Raw genomic sequence first — 20,665 nt, forward strand, 5'->3', positions numbered from 1 at the left:
AATGAAACGAAAGATTCTTGAAGGGATTGCAGGTTGGAAGAATGTAACACGAACGGGACAAAGAGCAATGTAACCAAGTTCGTTCGAAGGCCGACCGGCTGAAATTAATAAATATACTACTATCACTGACATATTTTACTTCTTAAAGATAATTTAAGGTAATATTTTTTGTGGCATTTCAATGTTAAGTTATTCACTAATAGTCTTACATTATGTTCCGTACATACGTACATGTGATAATCGTAGAAAAAATTCCTCAAAGAAGAAAACCATCGACACATAACATAGCAAATTCATGCGAAACGTTAGAACAGTCATTAGAACTGAATACGGTCCTCGTACTCTATCTCATTTGTATAATTTTTCACTTCTAAATTAGTTCCTGTGTCACAAAGCCGACTCGTTATAAATAGAAAATCCATGCTAAATCCAAACTACAATCTCTTTCGTACGAAACCAATATCCGAAAAAGAGAACGGATTTTAATCTCCTCGCCAAAAAAGTTCTAGAGCCAAACGTGCATCAAACAATTTTAAACTTCGTGAAAAAGCCACCCGCTGCACTCAACATAGCGCACGAAACACATATCCTCTTACACTTTGCCTTTCAACCGAAATATCCGCTGAAAAGATCAAAATACAAAGCTGTTGGCGCATGAAACAATGATAAAAAAAAAAAGAAAAAGGAGAGGAACAGAGAAAAAACGCATGTATGAAATGAATTCGAAACGCAAACTCTGCAGGCGTTTTTTTGTCAGTCTCTTTTCAGTCGTTTTGGAGAAACGTCGGAACGTATCGCCATAGCAACCGATCAGGCATGATCGGTGAATGAAATGGGGCCGAAATGATTTGCGGTCGAGGTTCGATCACGGTTTATCGATGACGAGTCCTCCCTAGGGAGAGTTAACCGAGCTACGTTCCGGGCGAAAGGGGTGTGGCAGTCTGTTATTTCGAGGGTTGGCACGCCGACGCAACGATAAGGACTGACCCACATTCTCGTGGATACTTCTGGCAGGATATTAGGCCTCCTGCAACCGACTCTCGCCTGTTGTTGTCCTCCTTTTCGACTGATCGAAGACTCTCGGGCTACCTCTTGATGGAAGAGAGGTTGGTTTACTTGAAACAATGGGGTCGGGCGGCTGGAAAATCGCTAATTGCCAGTTCGTCGCGTCTACGAGCTTCGATAGATTTTGATATCTCGTTGAGACAGCCGCTGGAATAATTCGATCGAACGAGAACGAAGTAGTATTTATTTATTTATTTATTTATTAATGGACGTTAACCTCATTGAACGATAGTAAAAGCTAAGTTACGTAAGTTAGAAGAGAACAGGAATGCATAAACTGATACAAAAAGATATTACGTTAAGCGTTAAATATGGGAAACACGGGACGTCGAATGTCGTGAAAGGATATAGAAAAGACATCAACTAGACCAGAGTATTGCATACTATGGTAATCAGGTCGGTGTTTCTAATATCGCTCGGGAAGAATACAATGCGGGAAACTGTAGTATCACGCGAAGAACACGAACATACGTTATAAGCTGAAGAAACCGAGGGGCAATCGACGAGATTATTTATAAGCTTGAATAAAAAAAGAATATCGGCAATCTCTCTCCTGTTCTTCAGAGTGATACCGTTCGATTTACGAAATATAGGATCGCAATTGAAATGTTATTCTGTTTGCTGATGTTCACTTTTAGAGGAATAAAATGGGAATAAAGGTTGGAGCTAACGTTCCGAATATTCTATGGGATTTGCTTGATTCGTACTTGTGTTTGGACTTGTTTTCTTTTAGAATTTACAATTAGAAAGCATTTTGTGAATTTTAGCAAAGGCTTTTGTGTAAAGTTTCTGGACAGAAATTATGCTCTGCTGTTGATAATTATTTAATTGGCTGGAAAATAAAGCAGTTGATCGCAGGTATCATTTTCCAATCAATCGAACAAATAGGAGAAGGTGTGACTTACGAGTAGTTGAACGGTGATTTTTATATTGCATATTACGTAATATTGATTTTTCTTGTAAATAATTTAACATTGTAGAAACTGGAACGTATCGTTGATTATATCTAAATAAATGTTTTCTCAGACATTCTAGAGCAATTTTATGGCTCATTTTTTAAACGTAAGGTGAATATACAAGGACTAAATCCGTTTCGCAAGATCCTATCTGTAACTGCTAAATGAAAAGTTGGAAGAGGTAGAAGGAAGAAAAATAGATATAGACACGCTCGTGTTAAAGCTACTGTAATTTTGTGCCCGTAATGCCACGTTCATTACAGCTTTCGTTAGATGTTGTACCTTTGAGTTTTTGTGCAGCCTTGCCAATCGATGCTAGAACGATAAAAAGACTCGCAAGCATGTCCGAGGTCAGCTAAAAATATTGCTGACTTTCTTTCGCTATTACGATATTCGCTGTGATTCTTATCAACTGAATCTATTACTACTTCTAACTGCAGAGTCCTAAATTGACAGGATAAATATTCTCAATAATATCATTTCATTTGATCGGGAATTTCATTTATGAAATCCAATAAAATTCCAAGTTAACAAGTAACAAACAGAAACAAAGCTTCGACACTCGAAAGATCGAACGAAGAATTTTCAACAATCTACCTCTGTAAATAATTGTAGAATTGTAGAAAATTGAAGCTATTAAAAATATAGAAACTTACTATTAATTACGGGATTATCATAATATAATATAAAACTGACGATATAAAAGTGTAAGAAACCGAGTCTTTTTAGCAACTTGCAAAAACTACAGCTTTGATGTATAAAGTAGCACCTCTCTTTTGTCCGCAAAGTTTCCACAGCATTAACCGCCAACCGTACCGTCTTTTGTTCCACTTTCTATCGCATCTACGACAAAGAACGCTACTACCATTTTGCTTTCGCGCGCTGTCTTATCGACTATCTTCGATCGAACACACTGCGAACCAGAAACAGTAAGAAAAGGCATCGTTCTTCTTTCGTACAATATATTGTGTCTAATATACCTTCATAAGTTTAATAATCCATGGTATATACGTATTTCAACGAGGACAAGTCTTAGTCGTCGCGTGGGCCATGAGCCACGATAGAAGAAAGAATAAAAATTGTAGCACGCTTATGTATAACGCAAGAATTGAAGAGCCTCTATTATTGTAAAGCAGCGAACGATGAGCTCGGAGATTGCGCTCCAGAGAGATGCATCCCTCTACTATCCCACCCCCTACCCTCTGTGTCTCTCTACAACATACTCTCTCCTCTCGTTTCATCCTCTTTTCCGCTCGCGTTTTGTCGACGAAATTGCATTTTCTCTTGGTTCAGCATCGCGGTTCACTGGTCGAAACGAACGCAGGCGTGTGTCCGCGTATCCACTCGTACACACGTAGCACACAGATACAAACTAACGCAACTGTCATACAGAACGTTTGACGTAATTGGGACAGGCTACGCCTTTAAATTATTCCGAGGGAGGATACTAAATACGTTGAGGCTGAATCAAAATGTTTTGATACGTCATAGGGGTTTTTATTTAAGGAACTAAGTAATTTATTTAAGTAGTTTCGAGGATTTGTTTCTTTTTTTCTTCTTTAAGGAAATTGAAGATTTTTGTTGATACTGTGAGTAATTGGGACAGGCTACGCCTTTAAATTATTCCGAGGGAGGATGCTAAATACGTTGAGGCTGAATCAAAATGTTTTGATACGTCATAGGGATTTTTATTTAAGGAATTAAGTAGTTTATTTAAGTAGTTTCGAGGGTTTCTTTCTTTTTTTTCTTCTTTTTTTCTTATTTAAGGAAATTGAAGATTTTTGTTGATACTGTGAGTAATTGGGACAGGCTACGCCTTTAAATTATTCCGAGGGAGGATACTAAATACGTTGAGGCTGAATCAAAATGTTTTGATACGTCATAGGGGTTTTTATTTAAGGAATTAAGTAGTTTATTTAAGTAGTTTCGAGGATTTGTTTTTTTTTCTTTTTTCTTCTTTAAGGGAATTGAAGATTTTTGTTGATACTGTGAGTCAACTGTAAACTTTCATTGTTTATATGGTAGCATTATGGTGTGTGTGCTTGAGTTTTGATTAGAATTATCATAATTGTGCTTGATTTTAGATTGGAATATAGTTGTATCTTAAGTTTAATTGTGGAATATTTGGATCTACCGTTTTAAGCGTCTCTTACGTTTTTACATGTGACATGAATAATTGCATTTATTGGTTAAAATATCTTCTTATTTGATTATTATATTTATCGTAGATAAAATTGGAATTTCTGCGGTTGTTTAATCATCTCTTTCTTTTCTTAAAAACAGAAATGAAAATAAGGAAAGAAGGAGGAAACGTTTTTTAATTTCTGCAAGGTTTCGCGTTACTTTTTTTCTTATCGCAATTAAATGACTTACAAAAGACAACGCGACACAAAGTGGTGATTTTTATCGGAAGTGAAATCATGACGCGAATCGCAAGGCGTAAATCGAATTTTGTTCTCTCCAGATCGAACTAGATTTTAATCGTACACTACCGGTCGTTTCAATTAACGTTTCATTCGGCCTCTGTACATTTAAAAGGATTTCACGGTGCACGGGTTTATAGGTTGCGCAGATTAATGTCGACAACTTTACAAATGCAGCTTTATGGATCGACAGCCCGTAAAAATTTAGGCTTACGAATATATTCCACCCACAGCTCTTTAATTTATTAGGTTTTATCGATGCTTCCAACGATCTATAAAAATCGTATATAAATACATCGTAAAAAAAAAAATACTACGACATAAATCTGTTAGATATTCAGTTCCCTTCATTTTACTAAGAGTAAATTTTTCTAACAGTAAATATTTCGTTCTTTTACTTGGATAATCCCATCAATCCACTTGTTAAATATTTTTGCAACGATAATTTTTCAAATTTTACCATTATTTTTATGCGTTGGATTGTCCGAAAAGTTTCTTTCGTTTTATAGGCAAATAATAAATGCACAACGTCTTTTTGTTTTATATTATTTCATCGAATTAATATGTATGTTCTGTTGCAACAGAATGGATCGTAATTTAATAAAATAACATGAAACAAAAAATGTCGTGCGTTTATTATTTCCTCGTAGAAGAAAGAAACTTTTCGAACAACCTAATGTCTAGACAATCAAGATCTGTATCTGGACAATCAAGAGAAAAAAGAATCTGTTCCTAATACACCGATTCGTTACAACTATACATACATACATATATAGACACAATGGCAAAGTTCTATTTCTTACGAATTTCATTAGATCGTTACGTGTGAAATATTTCTTTAAATAAGTCTGTAACCGGACTTAGTTTCGTCAATATATCATACAGGATGAAATAAAGTTCAAAATTGACACACTATAAATTTTAGTAACCTTCGTTAACCAATATGATAAAAAATGTCTAGTGCAGTCTTCTATTCGATATAAATCGATCTTGCAAAATTATGGTGTCTTATACTTCTCATTTTATAAACCTTCTTTCGTCTGTCACGGTACATTTAATTAAAGTAATGTACAAGTCATATAAATTATTTCCTTGCTTTCTGTTTCCTGTTTTACCTTATTGTCTACATTTCCAATTTCTTCGCTTAATTTTCCGCAACGTTTCATAGAAACCTGATGGAGGATTGTTGTATCTCGAAGGAGATCGAAGTGTCGAAGGGGTCCGTTCATTGCTGCGAGAAAACTCAATTAACAGGGTATTGCAATTAAGCTTTCGACGGGGATAAAAAGTTGAAGAAGTTCCTCGGGGCCTACTTTGCGAAATCGAGAAACGGAGCAGCGGCTGATTGGCACTCGCCTTGATAAATTCATTAACAACGCGCTGCAGACGTCTACCGTTTAAATTGACGAAGATAATCCGCGTGTTCTCGCGACAGATCTCGATTTAAACTTCTCGAAGATACTTTCCCTGCCAGACTTTCCTCTTCCTTGCTGCGCTCTGATCCCGTCCAACAATTTTCTCTCGAACGACTTTACATTTTCTTGGAATAATATCGTCTTCAATTTTTGAAGCAAATCTCCCTCACCTTGATTCATTTTGGATTTTATGTGATTTTACGAGATTGCATAAATATTGAATCTTTTCTTCGTTCAGCGTGACAAAGAAAATGAGAAGTGAAATTTAATCTTGAACAGCAATTTTTCATCTTATTTATGGTAAACACGTGAAACCTGTAAAAATTAGCGGGATTTTTATTTTTTAGCGAATAGATATATTTTCGATGTTATTAATTAACGTATAATAACAATCAGCGACACAGTGGTGTATTTCATAACGAATAATACATAAACTAGCATAATTATCGATGAAACTGAGCGCAAGAAGAGTTTCTTGTATTCCTGTAAATTAATAATAATAAGCAGATTGAAAGGGATTTTTCCAAATTCTAATTTTTTCTTCATTCCAAAAATCTTCTAATTTTCTTTATTCTTCTAATTTTAGGCTTTTCGTAAAAATGACCACTCAAGCAATCTATTAAAAAAAGCCTAATAAATCATTGCCGTTGATGAAAAATGTATATCTTTTTATCGCTGTAATGTATGCACATGTAGTTTTTCCATTTTACCGTTGATAATATAATTATACAATTCAGTTTACTATGTTTTCCAGATATTGATGAAAGATATGCATTCTGAAGTAAATCGTCAGTATGAATTCATATAATTTAGACATCATTTATCAATCTGTCGTGCATAGTTCATTGCTTAATTAAGCGAATGGTTTAATGGACTAGTAACGAATCGATTTGGAAGATATACAACATTTTCGTAACGTTCAGCAAAACATTTTCATTCTGATAATCAGAATACATGCATGTGCTACCCGAGGTTACATTTCCATTTAGGATTATTAGAGCGGATTTACGTTCCACTTTTATCTATACCAGTTGAATTCGCGAAATATGTAACACTAATTCTATAATAAAGGTTTCGTTAAACAACATCTTCGCAAATTATTATTCACAACGTCGCAAATATTAAACCGAAAAGAAATAAAGGAGCAGTCGATTGAAACGTGTTTTGTATTCAGCGCGTAATTATAAGGAGAATAGCTTCCATAAATATAAATATCTGAATATATTAACCAGAATTTCGATACAAAATCTTCATTTCCTCGGTGCTTTTTGACGTTCTATTTTCTTAAGACTAAGATAAAAGCCTATATTACTAGATATTAAATTATGTACATTAGATATTTTATAGAAATATTATATTTTAAATATAGGTTTGCAAAGTATTCTCAAAATGGCAAACGAGCGCTTAATTATTCGTAATGAGAAAATTTGCATAGATTTAAACAAAGGTATCGACGTGTCAAGGAAAAACCCAACGTACATGTCGATAATCTTTTGATCTTTGAACGATTATTAACGAGCGTTTGATGATTTTTTGCGCAGGTGGTAACGCCACAGAAATGCGGCGACGTGTACCTTTACGATCTTCCAGCGAGCCGAGGAAGTCCTGCTCCACCCTCCAGGCACGATTCACCCTTGAATTCGAATAACGAGCATTTACACAACTCAGGTGCGTAGCAACCCTTCGTTTTATTCTCCAACGATTCGTTCGCGACGTAGCAACTTCAATAGTTTCATAGAGTGTACGCTGAAAATTGCGTGGAAATGTATTTCTCAAATGAAACGTCCTTACGTATATATTTGCATGTAGTCACGCTATTTAATCTTTAATTCATGACGTGGCTTTTTAATAAATGTAATATGAATAAATAAAAAGCTGGATAGAAACAGATAATTTCACTTGCTGAAGAGTAACTTTGATTTAAATTATTCAAATTATATTGCTTAATTTTTCATTCGAATAATGTATACGTATATATTGTTTATGATTAGTATAAAAGTTGATATAAAAATAAGAATATAAGAATTAACTTTATTCGTGTGTGAGAAATTTGTACAAAATATAAATTGATACTGTAACGAGGCATTGCAAAATTTCCAGCGAACGGTACTTTGTATTCGAATAAAATTATTTCTTTTATAGTATTTTTATAATATTTTGTAATATTTAATAATATAATATTTTGTAACATTTTGTAATATTTTATAATATTTTTATAATATTTTAGTGTACTCGTCGTTTTATTCATACAGAGATTACTCTGTTATTTTATATTCTGATCGTTCTGTTAACGTGAATTCCAATTGAAACGTTTTAGTTAAACAGAACTAAACTGGAGATACAGCGCGATTGCATACTTTTCAATTAACATCACTTCGCGAGTAAATGTACGGACAAATATTGATTTTAGTATCATGAAATGATTAAAGTTGCATAAACAATTCATATTAGAGAATAATGTTAATTATTTCGTTTCGAATAAACATTATTCATAATTTTCGTAATAGATTTACATATATTTGTATTCTTCTTGTTTCATACAGAATCTCGTTTACGGTCGCGTGCGTTTTATTAAAATTGCGCACCGGATGTTGTTTTGGCACGCGTGTGCAACAGGAAGTATCGAACGATTTCAACGAATGGAATAATTGTTCATCTATCTATTATGCTTTTCGTACGAATCTCATTTCATACTTAGAAATATGCTAAATAGAACACAGAAAATACAAAGAGAATATAAAATTATGCCAAATATAGCAGATCTATTTTTCAATTAGTATCTTTGAAATTAGTAACTTTTCTCGCTTCATCTCCGATGGAAAAAATTATAAAAAAATAGAGCAGTTTATCGCATGTTTTTTTCATTAACAGAACAATCAGAATTATTACATTTATTCTGGTATATTATACTTATATTCCGATACTGCGTCAGAGAGTAACTGTACAAAGGAGTGGAAAAGTGGTGAAAAATTGTTTGAAAGGCATTTTTCTTCGAAAACGATATAGATATAAAAGCGAATGTTTCTTTCCTATTATTTAACGTTTATTGTAGAAGCATATACGCGTTTCTCCATTGAAGTTCAACGTTCATCGTTTTCACTTTATCGCGCTTTCTTTCGGCCCTTCGTACGTAACAATAAAATAAAAATGTATTTACAATTTCGCGACAATTGAAATTTCTTTCCGTCAGTTGTCTATTTAACTCTCGACTCTTATTTGCTTCTTTGCCGGGTCAACGAAGTTCCACGACCTCGAAATTGGAAAATAATCTTCCGTGTAACTATGAAATTGCAAATTTCAAGAAAGAAACAAAAAAGAATAAAAGAGAAACACAAAGTATTTGGTCTAAAATGCTGAAAAGCGATCCAAGTATTTGATAAAGAAGCGGACGCCTTGTAATTTGCATCGAACAAATAGAGTGGCATATCGTAAGTTCAGATCCTAACATCGTCGTACAATGTCATCATCCTCTTGGTGTCTAAGGTCATTCGAAGCTCATGGTTCAGGCATATTCAAATGTACTTTCTCGTCCGTGACACGATGCAACAGGAACGGACACGCGTTTCCTATATTAAAATACGACAATGACCTTGAAAAAAAAAAAAAATTAGAACAAAAAGGAGCCAATCGAAAACTTTTTCTCACCTGGGAATTGGAAATCGTTCAAATCGTCTTACAAACATTTTTCATGACATTAGCAACAAAGGAGATATTTAAGTGGTTTTCTTCAGCTGGCTCATCCTGTATATCGAGAAGGTTTAGATATGTACAGATATCACGACAAAGCGATCTTTTTAATCCGTTTAATCGGCCATTATACCTTTGTTGCTGGGTATTCGGTTGAAAACAAGATATTTCCATAGAGAGCGTTTATTGAGAATCGATAGCACGTCGATGTTATTCGCCAATTTCTTTCATTAAACGGCGCTATTGCGAACACGATTTCCATCTCCATTCGAAAAACCACATATCGACTCGTGAATGTACGTATACGCAATGTTGCAATATTTACGATAAAAACTTTCAGCTTGTATCATCGGTGTTATATCGAGAGATCAATAATGTAGAAATACTTGGAAAAATTTTTACTGCACCGATACGGAACACACACACACAGACAGCATACGCTCGGTTACAAAGCAAAAGAGCTTTGAAGAGATTGTACGGAAATTGTAGTTAAAAAGAGGAAAACGTTACAGAAACTCTAGGAAATTCATGTTTCGATACGTTTACTTCCTTAGACATACGAAACGAGTTTATGAAGTTGTAGAAACGTGTAGAAGTTTATTTATTTATTGTTCGTAGATGGACATTTTCATGTATCGTATACTTTTTGCCAGAAATTCTCTGTTTGTACTACATAATTGATTGTTACGTTGCATTTTCTAATATTTACCGAAGGGTGTAATTATTTTAATTTATTTATTGTACGGAAATTGTAGTTAAAAAGAGGAAAACGTTACAGAAACTCCAGGAAATTCATGTTTCGATACGTTTACTTCCTTAGACATACGAAACGAGTTTATGAAGTTGTAGAAACGTGTAGAAGTTTATTTATTTATTGTTCGTAGATGGACATTTTCATGTATCGTATACTTTTTGCCAGAAATTCTCTGTTTGTACTACATAATTGATTGTTACGTTGCATTTTCTAATATTTACCGAAGGGTGTAATTATTTTAATTTATTTATTGTACGGAAATTGTAGTTAAAAAGAGGAAAACAGAAACTCTAGGAAATTCATGTTTCGATACGTTTACTTCCTTAGACATACGAAACGAGTTTATGAAGTTGTAGAAACGTGTAGAAGTTTATTTATTTATTGTTCGTAGATGGACATTTTCATGTATCGTATACTTTTTGCCAGAAATTCTCTGTTCGTACTACATAATTGATTGTTACGTTGCATTTTCTAATATTTACCGAAGGGTGTAATTATTTTAATTTATTTATTGTACGGAAATTGTAGTTAAAAAGAGGAAAACGTTACAGAAACTCCAGGAAATTCATGTTTCGATACGTTTACTTCCTTAGACATACGAAACGAGTTTATGAAGTTGTAGAAACGTGTAGAAGTTTATTTATTTATTGTTCGTAGATGGACATTTTCATGTATCGTATACTTTTTGCCAGAAATTCTCTGTTCGTACTAAATGATTGATTGTTACGTTGCATTTTCTAATATTTACTGAAGGATGTCACAGGACATTCGTAAATATAATCGTCATTTTCTCACGTAGTTGTCACGTAGCAATAATAAATAAAACGATCAACAATCGCTTATTAGAATATTATTCAAAGCTGAGATAAATTGCAGATCGCGAGCTTTTCTATTATTTGTTAGTTTGTCAACTTCGAAAACGAGGATGTTTTAAGAACAGATAATGAATCCAGGAAGTATCGTAAAAATCGAAGTTATACGAAAATGATAGAAGCAAAAAAAAAAAGGTAGAAAAATGTTTTGACGCGATACGCGATTGGTTCGTAGCCTACTGAATTTTAAAACTTCTGCCCCATAAAAAACAGAAAATATGACTTTCGAATTTTTCAATAAATCGATAAATCCATACGAGTCCACTTTACGTTATCAATATTTAACAGACATTTTACAAAATCATAAAAATTCTCTACGTTACGTTGAGAGAAGTAGTTTTTGAGAAATAAAGTTGTTGAAATAAAGTTTGAGGAAAAAGAAAATAAACTAAAAGAAAATTGCGTTTCTTACGCGAAAAACTATTTCGATCTTCAAATAATTTTCATGTTACGAGCAAAACGAAGTCAACAACCAAGTCAGTTCTGTCGAGACAAGATCAAAAACTGTCGCGTAATTGTATTCGAACGATACAAGAAAACTGCTACAATCGCTGAAAGGAATCGCAGCTATTGTACTCCATTTGTTACGGACGATGAAGAAGAAGATGTACCGTGTGCTATCTTATTTGTGCGTATTCGCGTGTCCGGTACCGGGGCTATTTATCTCGGATGATCGAAGAAAAATAGCCTGCTGGTTCCTTTCACGAATCAACGTATCCGGGACATTCCGCGATCGTGGGCCATTAACGTAGGAAATTACAAAGCTATCTCGCGGGACCTTAACCAATCTGTGGAGTGAAAGATCGCTGATCCTGTCACGGTTCTCCTATCGACCGACTAACCTCGTTCGTCCGCAACGAGCCGTTTGAAAAATTCGCCTACCGAGAACAATGGTATCTCGATTGTTCGGATATTTAGTAAATAAATTGACGATATCGTATCTGTTTCTAATAGGCAATAAATTTAGCAGCGAATAGATTATGTTGCATTCAGAAAGTAATAATTATTATACGTTATTAGTCGTGCTATAGTATCAGTTATTTAGTATTATTTTTATCGTTATTGGTATTAGTATTAGTTATTTATTGCAGTTTAGATCAGATAATCGGAAGTTTGGATATCTGTGACGTTTTTTGAGTTTTTCTTTCCTCTTGCAAGAGGTTTGGAAGTACGCACATCGATCGTCTTAGGTCAGTGTTAATTATGCAGGTGTATACTCGCTATTGGAGGTAATTTCGACATGCGAAGTATAAGAAAACTACAGATAATATAGCGACGCGTAAGAAAATAAATTTCCTGGTACCGTTTGTGTAAGGAAATAAGTCGATTGTAGAGAGGATATACACGTCTGTGAGTGAAAACGTGCATTAATCTCTAAAAACTGAAAATCCTTTCTTTTCTCCAGTCTCGTCAAGTTTGAAAGATCGTCAAGTATACGCGAACTTGGCTAATTTCTTGCACAGAAACGAACAATTAGCCAAAGATCGCTGCACACGCAGTAAGAAATTGTAAATATAGAATAACATTTCTTTCACTTTTGAAGCCACGTTTTCGAGAAAAATGAATTCCAAAATTTATAAATTTGCTGTAAGAACTTTCCCTATTTATAAACACACCGCTGTATACAAAAGTTACAAATGTACAATAATAAGAATAGACCGACGAGTATGGAGCAACACTGCTTCGCGATCTCTCGTCACAAACATCTGATCTGAAGAGAAGACGTCCTATAAACGTCAGACTTGAAATACGAATTTCTACTGACAGATGGAAATCTCGTTTAGAAGCATCTTGGCGCTGTAATACGAAAATCTGAAACTGAAACGAGTATGGGAAACGCCTGAACGTTATATCGAACCAAAATCGTTCAGGCTTAGACATAAAATGCGTTACAATCACAAAACCAAATTCTCAACATTTTACTATTTATTTTGCCTTGAAATTAATTTTCTGGCGAATATGCGTGTGCAGGACGATACACAACTGGCAGCAGAAGTTCCGTGGACAACGGTGGCGACGCGAGCGAATGTTACGACGTGCCACCACGAGCTGTCCCCGTGATTCCATCGCCAGCGAGCAGTCCAAGTCCGGCACCCTCGTGCTACGACATCCCCAGGCCACCTACCTCCTGCACACCGAATTCGAACTGCTCTGGAGGATCCGGCGTGACGCCTCTCGATTGCTACGACGTGCCCAGACCATTGCAACCCCTTACCCCTAGCAGCTCGGCCTCCAGCCTCACCAACGATGGATCCCTCAGCGGATCGAATCGGTACGTGATCTCTAGAGGATATACGATGGCTAGACAAGCGGATCTTTTATTTTATCGTTGTCTAACAGGATTAGCGTCTGATAGATAGTACAGGGCGATCGTTTGGTAAATGATGATTCGATTCACTCCTCAGGAAGAAATTTCTCTTCTAGTTATCAGTGAGGATCACTCCATGGAGGTGTGATCATTTTAATTTTTTTTTTTTTTTTTTTTATAGTAAAAGCTTAGCTACAGTAGTGAAAGTAGACGCACGATATCTTTTGCAAGATGTCTTTTTTCTTTTTTTTTTTTTTTTTTCGTTGTTGTTCGATGGAATGTACGTCTCATTGGAGATTTAGAGGGATCGTTTGTTAAGGCGACGTTTCGGTTAATCCGTTGACACGTAAATTTTGCATCTATTTGTGGATAGGAAAAAATAATTGAATTTTTTCTTGAAAACGAAAATAGATGCATAATAATATCTTTTGTAAGATAATGTCGTACATGATATCGTAATCGTAACTGGAATCCATGAAGTTTCTTCATTGGATAAAATAATCAGCTAAATTGAGAAGAATATGGATATGTTACTTTTCATTTTTTCCCTTTTTTTTTTAATCAATTCTGAGTAATAGTAATACGTGTATTTCTATGTATTTGCAAGGGAAACATAATGCACTAAAGCTTAAGGTTATTTTTATTAAAAATAAATACACATTTGCAGATTAGTCGGTTAATAAGTTATTAGATTACAATGGCTTGCATATTTGAAAGACAAGGAGCATTTTACTACATGGTGACATATATATAAAATGTTAGAAACTGGTTATTTTAATATTCTTCTTTTTATTTTTTTTTCTGTCTCTTTTATAAAAGAGAATAATACGCCTTTTTGAGCTCGTAGAAGATTAAAAGATATCTAATTAAATTCTGCTGCTATTAATTCTCCGCGAGAAAGTGAAAAAACATTTAATCAACGTAGTCTAGCTTAATATAAATTAACATGATATTTATTATTAGAAAATCCCTCGGAAAAGTGTTCTTTAATAGGAAATTGACCCTATTTCCTCTCTTTTCACTGTTATTTATCATTAAAATCACTGTTTCAGCCAATAATTGCAGGAAAATTTGCATTTAAATAAAACTGAAATCAATGGGGATTATCTGCTTCGTTGTTTAAAGCGAATTGAACGCATAATTGTGTATTTCAACGGAGGAGAATAATTATAACGCGCTAACGTTGGAAAATACGAAGTTACAACGGTTAAAATAATTTTTAATTAAAACATAATGTTTTAACGAACTTGAGATTCATCTCTGCATAAATTTCTACCATTTTTTAGAATACAGAGATTTCTTTGAACTCTAAATGCGCTTGTTTCTATATCGCAGAGTGAAAAAGAAATTGTCAGGAAAAAAACCTCTTGTTCAGAAAAGAAATCAAATTTCCAATATGTTCCCTTCGCTTGGAAAAAATGTCGTTGTTTAATAACCGTGAATTTTAATTTGTATACTCTGTCGATTAAAGTTCTGTTTAGTTTTCCTAGCGTGTGTTATTCGATATACGAACTCGAATGAAAAGAATTCACTGAAATATTTCAAAAATCTCACTCTACTTGCAATTCTTTCACTGGTTCTAGATAAAAATAACGTTTTTTCGCAAACTGAATGCAAAATAAAAGTCAAGTTTCGTGTTCCTTCAACGTATATGATAATAATATATAAAATTAACAATATAATTTATATGGCACAAAAACTTATCGATATATCAAAAATAAATAATCCGAGCAGAATCGTCTATCTTCTAATAAAAATACAATTTTCCTTCGTTATAAATTTAAAAATATCAAAATGACGAGAATATGAAATATAATCGTTAATTATAATTTACAAATAACGGAGAATCATCGTTAGATCACAAATATCATCAGAAATTATGCTAACATAAACATTCGCTACGAGTCTAAATAAAGAAAACTTATGTACATTGTACAGGTTTCAACAGTGAGTAGCAGACACGAGCCATTATCTTTATATTTAGCATTTTACTTCTTCGCATAACCGTGAACAACGTCCAGAAACCCTAAAATTCTTTACTCGTGGCTAATCCATTCTAATGGAACGTGCACCTTAAATTAAACCGTATCCCTTTCGAGCTTTTGAAGTTTTAGTATTTCGTTAAACCAGGTTTTAGCATTTCCTTTTCGTTACGGTAGCTATCTGATGACTATGCCGAGGCATCAACATCGAGTACGTTGAACTTTATACGTTCGCTAGCGTAACGAGACATACAGCTGCTAGGAAGTGATTTATTTCGAGAAGCTCGAGCTTAAATACCGGACCGGTGCCAACAGCGGTCATTCCTACTGCAGTTTCGGAGAAATCGGTTCCATTTACGGTTTAGAAAAAAAAAAAAAAAAAATAGAATGACGCTCGTCATAGTCTCCTTTACGATTTTCGGTTAGAATTTACTTATTCTTTTTTCTTTCTTTTTTTTCTTTTAGTCGAAAATGTTTTACTTTACACGCTTTGTACACCTGTACAGAATGGAGAAAAAAAGGACATCGATCATTTTCAAGCGATATAATACGTACTGTGTATGTTTATGCATTTATGGGAAACTGAAATGTGTAAAAATATACAGAACGTATATAGCGTGCGAGGAAATATGTGAAATATTCGAAGTAAAAGACCTAGACGTGATATTTAGAGGGAATAGAAATAAAAATAAAATTTTGTTAATCGTTCAGTATAGAATGATATACGTATTACATAATATGCTAGTGATTTATAAAAATTTATCAGTATGTTGAAAATATTTAAATAAATATTGCGAGACACGCGTGTATTACGCGTTCTTTGTCTAGTAACAACTTTTTATGTACATAAATGGTTTGCACTAATGTCGTTTTTGATATTGGATCCAATACGCAATATTTTTTTAAGACTCACGTACTGTTTCTCAATTTTTTCGCTGATTTCAAACTTTTCTGCCAAATCAGTGATCGTTGGTTTTTAGATAGCTTAAATCGATTTTTATCAGTAGAAAATTATCTTTTTAATAAATTCAGCGAGACTTTAACTGGTCTAGGACGTGGATTCTATTATGAAAATTATTTCTTTCGTAATAGATCGTATAACAAATAAAACATATCTTTAAGGAACTACTTTGCCAACACTGAGATTTGTCTTACTAAAAAGTCCAAATTTAAGACGATTAATCCTTTTTTATCCACCCTTGGATTATAGAAATATAGAACCAAATTTTACAAATTTCCCTTTGTTAAAAGCAATGCCAGATTGTTTAAACAGATATAATTGTAATTTCTGGTTGTAAACTGTCAACAATAAATATTACTCTTAATTAATAGCATCTAGTAATAAAAGAAGTGAGAAAAATAAAACTCTATGACCTAAAATTAATATTCGAGCAGAAATAACTTTCTCGTTACCTTCTTCTCTTCTTTTTTTTTTTTTTTTTTTTTGTTTTCACATAACTGTGATTCTGTCATTATTCCATGAAAAAGTTGTACTTTTCAATGTCTTGCAACTTTCGTAATCGTTCGACTTTACTGATAACATCAATCGTATTTAATCACTTAATAGCACAAAGTACTTAGGATAACAGGCTTCTTACTTCTGGAACTATTCCTTTGGAACTATTATTTCTATTCTACATCCCTTTCGTTGCCACTGATTAATAGTACTCGATGGAAGTGTGGCCCCTAATGGCTAAATGAATAGGAAACTGAAACGAGTTGAAACCAAATGGAAATACGCTTTAGATGGCTCTTGAAATGGCTAGGTTTTCAGCGATAAAAATCAGGCTAGTTCTTTTTCTTGGTTTCTGTGAGAAATTAAAACAGCGGCAGACAAACCAGAGACAAGAAATTTTACGCTCGAATGAATACACACGGTGTTGCATTAGCGTAAAATGTTTTACGAGGAATTTATCGTACAACGGTTGGTTAAGAATTGAAAACGATCCTAAAATCTGAAATTTTATCGTAGGTATCAATTTTTTCCACGCTAACGTATTAAATATAACGATTTTAAAAACGTTTTGCTTTGTCTCCGCAAATGATAGAAATTACGCTGAATGAAAAGTTGTAGAAACTCGCTACGCTAATGGAAAATCTGCGCGTCAAGTTAAAACTCGGGAAACTTTGCTGAAATTTGATTCGATAAACTTTTAATAACGAATTAAAGTTAATTACAGCGAAACGAAACTAATAGCAAGCTTGTTTCCTCCGACGTTTCAATTCGAATCTTCAAACACTTGCGTCTAAATATGTTCGCAAATCTCACATTCATGAACGTAATGTGTATATTTACAGCAAAGATTGGATATGCTCTTGAAAAATCGTTAGAAACCTATTAAGAACTTTAATTTCTCCCATAGTTAGGTTAATTACGCTGGAACTTCGATTATCCGAACCAATTATGACACTCGCTATTCCGATAATCGAATAACTCTGTTTTCATTTATTGCGAGTTATTTTATAAATATCGATATCATAAACGGATTTATTGTATTAATATTAAACAGAACAGAAAATCCTCGATCACAATGTGACAATTTCTTTTTTCCCGCTTTACGATATTTTCTAAAGAAGAAAACCAGTCCATTGATTGATCGTTTCGTTAATTCACATCCTGTTAATCGAGACTCCAGTGTATCACGTTTTGTCCAAGCTCTATAGAAGATCTATCGTTGTGGAGAATTGTGCATCTTAATTGCCGAAATAAAAGTAAAGGAACACTAAGGTTACGCTTAGAATTCATATTAAAATAATTTTAGATTTATTTAATAAACGATGTACAGGATCTTCGTCGATATACATTTGCACGCGTCTCAGCAATTTCTTTGTCTCGTCATCTTCCACACCACACTGCCAACGGAACAGTTACATTCGTCTGTTTTTCGAGACGTCGCGCACACATATACTTCCACACACTCATATTCACATAAGTGTGTCACTACTACGCGGCCAATCTTCTAATCTAGCACACAAAATTATACATATCACAATAATCGTAATGTCCAAGTTCTAATTAGCGAACGAATCATAATTCATACTGCTAAATCGTATTTACGAGCGAAGACTGTATACACGGATTATACTGACAAAACGTTTGCCTCGTTTCAGATCCAGTCTGGCTGCACAGGATTACGATGTACCTCGATCGCGTCTTCCAGCATCCTCTTTACCGTCCCGACACAACACGCCCGTGCCGAAAACGCCGACACCTCCACCTCCGCCGCAAATGCAGCAGATCTACGACGTTCCAGTTAGCAAGGAGCTTCCCCTGGAGTTGGACTCCGCTTTGGAAGGTCTGCAAAGGCTGCAGAGCGAGGCATCCGCAGCGATAGCCAGGTTACTCGGTTTCGTGAGCCCCACATGGAGAACGCCTCAACGATTAGACGCCACCCTAATGGATCTTAGGCTTGCTGCGCTCAGGCTGAGAACGTCTTTGCACGATCTGGCTGAATTTGCCGAAGGTAATTCTCACTTTGCTGAAATATAGACATACTGTACGGAATTTCACATAAATTCGTTATTATTTGTTTGATACGAGGAAGATATATCCGGTTCTCCTTCGACGTGAATTAAAAATCTGATGATTGGAGAAGAGAAATATCTAGTCGTTGTCGTAATTCTTAATCAGATCCATTCATTGGTTTGGTCTCTCACGGGAGTTTGTTTTCATTACGTGCATTCCATTGTATATATACGTATCAATTTTGAATTTTCATATTATTATCAGAATCTAAGGAAGAATAGGAGAATTGTACTTCTATTAGTTTCAACTTTCTATTAATTTTTTTTCTTAACCAAATGGTTCAGTAAATTAGATTAACAAATGGTTCGAAGAATACAGTCCCCTGTATAATGGACATAAGATACGAATATGAAACATGCATGTACCTTTGAAGAAATATACAAAGTATACAAAATATATGAAACACACGAAGCGAGTAGTTGAAACATTCTACCTAGAGTTTGTCAATTGTTCAAGGTATGTTCAAACGTTTGAGACTGCGCAGGTTAACAGGATATTTTTAATCGACTGAAAACAAACACGGACGACACGTAGGAAGTGATAACACTTCGATAGCCTTCAGTTCTGAAATAGTAGTAGTAGTAGTAGTCTATTTTTAAATAAAGAAATCACATTATATACAACTATTGTAGTACCAGTCTGCAATCTTAACGTCGTCCCAACATCATCATCGCCCACGCAACAATCGCAATTACGATCAACGTCCATCAAAAAGAAAACGCTCCCCCTTTCTAATTACGCTTGCAAACCCATCGATGCACGCATTGACGACGACAGAAAATTCCTCTCCCCATGCTCGAATTAGTTTCACGAAGAGCGGAGCGAATCTCGAGGCGGAGTGGCTGTCGACGTGGAACAATTGGTCCGCGTCGAATCAACGACGCCACGCCGGAAAGGATTCTCCCAAGAGACTTGCCGTGATTTCTCTACACACATAATTTTTGTATTCTTGCGCAGGCACGCTGGGGAATGCGGGCAAAGCACCGGACAAAGGGTTGGCTTCGAAGCTACGACCCCTGGTCAAGGCTCTCCGCGACTCTGACAAGCTCGTGCAGGAAGCCGCGTCCGAACTGGACGCGATGGAATGGGACGCGGGTAAACTGTGTCGCGGGGGTGGCGATACCCCGACACCTACAAACGGGCCACCTTCCTCGCTGTTGCCGCCGGTGCAACCGGATCCACTCGATCAGCTGATCGCGTGCGCTCAGGCACTCACGGAAGACGTTCGTCAGGTCGCCAGTTTCATTCAGGTGAGCATCGAATAGAAACGAAATTACGATCTCTCTAGTTGGTGGAATCGGGAAAAAAGAAGACGCGAAAAAGCACGCAGGATTAGCCATTTGAGCGTCTAATTGGTTAACTGGTATAATTGGTTCGATACGTCGTACACAGGGTGTTTCAGTTTTAACTCGATATCGGTGTATATTGTATGATTGAAAATAAGAAAATGATGTTGTATAAAGAGAGGGTTGTAAATGTTTTATTACAAACTTCTAACAAGAATAGTGAAATTTTAAGCGACTGGATCATCGTTCGATCGATTGGTCATGTTTACCGAGGTTCTTGTTCGAAGTGCCGTACGTTCTCGTGAATACAAAATTCACATCGTTTCCACGTAGAATCAAAAGAGGAACCAGTCGTTTATGATTTACGTGTCTTTCTTGCAAGGCATTTACG

General features: G+C 35.0%; 1 protein-coding gene across 1 annotated transcript in view; it reads left to right on the top strand.

Annotated features, from left to right (window-relative positions):
- Positions 1 to 20,665, top strand: part of LOC126868589 (breast cancer anti-estrogen resistance protein 1) — a 165,951-nt gene that overhangs the window by 139,894 nt on the left and 5,392 nt on the right. The window contains exons 4-7 of the mRNA XM_050624223.1: positions 7,401 to 7,527; positions 13,144 to 13,444; positions 18,574 to 18,926; positions 19,946 to 20,238. Of these exons, the coding sequence (XP_050480180.1) occupies positions 7,401 to 7,527; positions 13,144 to 13,444; positions 18,574 to 18,926; positions 19,946 to 20,238 (1,074 nt within the window). The remainder of the gene's footprint in view (positions 1 to 7,400; positions 7,528 to 13,143; positions 13,445 to 18,573; positions 18,927 to 19,945; positions 20,239 to 20,665) is intronic.

This window comes from Bombus huntii, chromosome 1, assembly GCF_024542735.1.
Source record: "Bombus huntii isolate Logan2020A chromosome 1, iyBomHunt1.1, whole genome shotgun sequence".
NCBI lineage: Eukaryota > Metazoa > Arthropoda > Insecta > Hymenoptera > Apidae > Bombus > Bombus huntii.